The 4,509-nt window shown below is 44.6% G+C and overlaps 1 protein-coding gene across 1 annotated transcript; it reads right to left on the reverse strand.

Annotated features, from left to right (window-relative positions):
- Positions 1–283: 283 nt before the first annotated feature.
- On the reverse strand, positions 284–3,500 carry LOC124681506 (26S proteasome non-ATPase regulatory subunit 10). The gene is made up of 5 exons (XM_047216417.1): positions 3,217–3,500; positions 2,984–3,122; positions 1,792–1,916; positions 1,050–1,196; positions 284–652 (listed from the first exon to the last, which is right to left on the reverse strand). The coding sequence occupies exons 1-5, from the start codon at positions 3,406–3,408 to the stop codon at positions 518–520; spliced, it is 738 nt and encodes a 245-aa protein (XP_047072373.1). The 5' UTR covers positions 3,409–3,500; the 3' UTR covers positions 284–517.
- Between the last annotated feature and the right edge of the window lie 1,009 nt (positions 3,501–4,509).

The raw sequence follows: 4,509 nt of genomic DNA on the forward strand, positions 1-4,509 counted from the left end.
AAGTCCTCTAAACGAGGCCATCAGACTCAAGTGTCAGCAATGACAGGGCTTAAACGAAGCATCACACGGAGCAACAACAAAGCACTTCCCAAAGTATTGGAAGACCGAGCTTGTAACATACTCTATCATTTGTTCAAAGATTTTCAGTGAAATAAAAGGGCCAACTCTCATACATGTGTTGAACACAACAATACGGATAATTCACATCGATTTCGCCCAGCTGAACAAGTTCATTCGGCAGAGCCAGGGAACCGGGTTCTTATTTTGTCAGTCAAGACGACGGTTAGCAAGTAAAAGTCAGCTGAAGAAATGCGAGATCACACTAATAACACCTCAAAATGTCAAATCGAGAACCATTAACCATGAGTGTTAAGTCTAGTTGGTCAACCTGATTTTTATAGATGGCAAGTGTTCAGATACTTAAAACAGGGAGTACATGGCGAACTTGTTTTTGATGACAACTTCTAGTCCAGATGTTCTCCCCTCTTTTCTTCACCTTGGGGCAGCAACAACATTGTCAGCCTTCAAGCATTGCCTTGGCTGCATCGATCAGCGCAGGTCTGAAGCTATCAGATGCTCGACCAAGGGCAGTATACCCTTCCTTATCCTCAATGTCAACATCAGCACCATGTCTAATTAGCAGAAGGGCAACCTACAAAGTGATTACAGTACAAGAATCAGAATAACAACAAACACAAGCCCATTCACTTAGGCAATCATACGATAATCGATCGGAGCATATGGCCTATTCAAAACAAACCAACTCCTGCTCTCCTGGAGATATCAGGATTTACTACATGAACTTCCAAAAGGCAGTATGAACCAAGTGGTTACTACAGTTTAACGTCAAGTCAGCCTAACATCATGGCCACAGTATTTTAAACGTAACTAAGTGGATGCTCAGGGTTTACTAATTTTACCATGCAGCACATTAGAAAGAACACAAAAGTATTCGGGTATTGTTTGGTTCCAACTATTTGAAATTGAAAGAGCATCAAATAACCTATGGGTGCCAATGAGGTAGTGCAAGAGAGCAAAGTTTAAAGTACCCCTCTGTCCTCGCATATAACGGCGTGCATTAGAGGAGATTGTCCTGTCTTGTCAACTGCATCAATATCTGCGCCTTCCTCGATCAGGCATTCACACATATCAGCATTTCCAGTACTTGCAGCTCTGTGTAATGGTGTGCAGCCAAACTGACAAAATAGTAATTCAATATTTAAAATTATATGTCAGCCAAGTGAAGTCAAACTGCAGTGCAATGGAGATGTATAAAGCAGGTAAGTAGTGGACAAACATACTCTATTTCACAAGTGCTGAACAAGACCATTTACACTGAAATAATTGTATTCCTAGATATAGATGGAAGTCATATTCTATGCCCAAACAGGATCAATAGGACAGATATGTTTTGCAGAAGTAAATGTTAAAAAAAAGATTATTCTGCTGTAGGCCTTTCAGTTTTTGTTTGAATTTTGCCCAAACAGATGAAAGTTTTGTTTGAATTTCAGAAGTAAATAATTGCATTCCTAGATATAGATGGAAGTCATATTCTATGCCCAAACAGGATATGTTTTGCAGAAGTAAATGTTAACAATAGATTATTCTGCTGTAGACCTTTCAGTTTTTGTTTGAATTTTTGTTGACCAACTAAACGTTAAGATTTTATTCACTTTATGCAATTGAATCTTTCTGGCCAGCCACGAAACTACGAAAGTATAATTATAAAGGAAACTCAGGCTTGAGAGTTTGCCCATGGTATCCCTTCTATATCATTAGAAGTTTACATACCTTATCTTTTTTGTTGACATTTGCATGACGAGCTATTAGCGTTTCAGCAATGGCACGGCGTCCTTTGCTAGCAGTGTAATGAAGAGCAGTTCGGCCAGCATCAGTAGCCAAGTCAACATCAGCACCTAGTGTTATAAATTCAGTTAGGAAGGACTTGAGAAATGACCAAAATTTAGACTATTTTGAATGCCAATTCAAACAGATACATTAAGTTCTTTTTGAAGTCCAAGCCTACCCTACAAAAAAATTAGCTAGCGGAAATTCTGGTTTCAGGTTTTGCCTATAATTTGGCCCATGTTAGGCATACCAAAATTTTGGCAACGATATAAACAAAGACCAAAAACAAACCAAACACGCCTTAATCCTCGTAACAAAAGACAGGTCTACTGCAGACTGCAGGGTGATCTTTAGGAAGTAGTAGGAGAACTACTAATTTCATTGAAAAAGAGTTAGGCCTATGTGTTACACTGTTATACATTGCTATATACTGCAGAGTTAGCTTTTCTAAATAATATGAATTCACTCGGGAACTTATTCAGAAACGAAGATATGTTTTACTTCTCGAGGAACTTTTTCAGAAATGAATACATAACATTTCCTCTAAATCAATCCTATCCTTGTCACGCATGGCAGACCTATTTTTCTTGCAAGATTGATATACAAACTAGAGTGCCATATCATGGGACAAATACTGAATATGAACTATCACCAGGATAACCTCTTGTGATATTCATGAGTCCTGACAATTTTTTCCTGGAAAAATAAACACCACAGAAATAATGAACTCATACCACTACCCAAATTTACGAACTTACTAAATGGATCCTGATATGTAACGAAACGAGCAGTTCCATTGTAACCACCCCCTCCCTATGTAACCTTTATCAGCTGCACAGGAAGCTGAGCATATACAACAGAAATCAGGGAACTATCATCCATCTAGCGACACTCAGTCTCAAATGTAACAACAAATCAGCTGAATCGCCCTATTAAGGACGCACATTTCCAGGGAGCAGTATCATGCTCATCAATCTCACAGAAAGCATGCTATCTGCATTTGCAACCCTGCCAATTACCGCACATGGCAGAAATAGCCCTCGTAAGCAGTGTCATCAGAAGATATCAACTAATCCTACACCGATTTCACCAAAACACTGTAGAAGCCTTCCGCACAAACAGCAAGGTTCCATACCGTGGTCGAGCAGGATGTCGACGATCTTGGCGTTGCCGCTGCTGGCGACCGAGTGGATCGGCGCCCAGCCCTCCTCGTCCTTCCCGTTGACGGCGCCCGCCGCGGCCTCGTCGCCCGCCGCCAGAAGCGCGGTGACCACCTAAACGAGAAGAAGATTCCCCCCAAAAGCGTCAGAACCCTAAACCCGGAGGCCGAGCAGATTCGAGGCGGATTGAGCGGAGAAGGGTGGCTGCCTTGGGGTGGCCGGAGGCGGCCGCGACGTGGAGGAGGGAGCGGCCGTCCTCGTTGCGGAGGGAGAGGGCCGCGGCGAGGTCGGCGGGGGCGAGGGCGGAGAAGGCGTCGGCGTCGCCCGACTCCGCGGCGAGGAAGAGCTCCTTCTCCGATGGCTTCTCTTCGCCGGCGTCGACCTCCATTGCTGCGGCCATCTGGCGCGTGCTGCTCCGGGAAGTAAGCGGAGAGGGAGTAGAAGCGCTTGCGATTTCTTGAGCTGGGTCGTCTCTCTCGTTGGTTCTGCGCCGCTTCAATCTGCTCGCTCTTACGCCTTTCACAAGAAAGAAAACTTGAGACTGGGTCGGGTGGGCTTGGAGCCTACGAGAAGGCGGCCTTTTCATGGAACGATTTAGCAAAAGCCGTCAATATAAAGTTAATTTTGTGTTTCCTCGAGCAACTATCCTGTTTATTTATTTCTATAAGACCGATCTTTTTTTTTTGTTTCGGTAAGGCTAAAGAGGTAGAGAATGATATTAGAACTACACTTTTGCTATCTTGCAACCGGTTGTTTTTCAATTCGACAACACTCGGAATGTTTTTCATACGTTGCTTGTGTTTTGTTTCGGCCGCTAATTTTGTTCTTTTTTTTCCTTCCGCGCGTCCCGCGTCGAGTACGGTTCCGGTTATTTTTTTCTTTTCTTCGGTTTTTCTTTTCTCGCGCGAGAGAGGAGTCGGGAGCCCACATGCCATCAACGCCATTTTTTCCTTTTACCCTGACGTGTAGGCCATTTTTCTTCATTTTCTTCCCGTCCTCATTTCACCCAAATTCTCCACCAGAGGAACACCCAGAGGCAGAGGAGAGCGGCAAGGATTCGCCGCCGGCGGTCGGCGGTCTTTGGGAGCGCGCGCTCTTGTGTTTGGCACGCAGCTCGCTGCGCCCTTACGTACTGTGCGGCGGGTTGGGGGAGGGGGCACTCGTCGCTAGGTCGTAGCTGTTCTGCGCCGAACTTTCTCCATCGCCGCGCGTCGAGTTCCGCGCGAATTCAATGTTCATCCATGCCTACTCATCAAAAACAACGCCGTGAGTTTTAGGAGACCTGCGTGTTGCTTTCTAGCCAAGTTTTTGTCGCCTTCTAGGGTATTGGTGAACAGTGGGGGAGCTGGGGGATTTTCAGTGGATGTTTGCTCATGAGCAGGAGAAATCGAGTAGCATGGGAGGGTATACTGGGCTCATGAGCCGAAGGAATCGACCTGAGTGTTGTTTTCAGTAGATCGACCTGAGAGTTGTTTTTTGCACACCACCGTGAGTATGTTTG

This window comes from Lolium rigidum, unplaced genomic scaffold (assembly GCF_022539505.1).
Source record: "Lolium rigidum isolate FL_2022 unplaced genomic scaffold, APGP_CSIRO_Lrig_0.1 contig_45531_1, whole genome shotgun sequence".
Taxonomy (NCBI): domain Eukaryota; kingdom Viridiplantae; phylum Streptophyta; class Magnoliopsida; order Poales; family Poaceae; genus Lolium; species Lolium rigidum.

What these genes read in the sequence shown, in the direction of transcription:
- LOC124681506 (XM_047216417.1), bottom strand. Translation starts at nt 3,408, where the DNA reads ATGGCCGCAGCAATGGAGGTCGACGCCGGCGAAGAGAAGCCATCGGAG. An exon ending in CCGCCTCCGGCCACCCCAAG is followed by an intron (nt 3,123 to 3,216) that starts GCAGCCACCCTT and finishes CTTCTCGTTTAG; the next exon opens with GTGGTCACCGCGCTTCTGGC. An exon ending in ATGTCAACAAAAAAGATAAG is followed by an intron (nt 1,197 to 1,791) that starts GTATGTAAACTT and finishes CTATTTTGTCAG; the next exon opens with TTTGGCTGCACACCATTACA.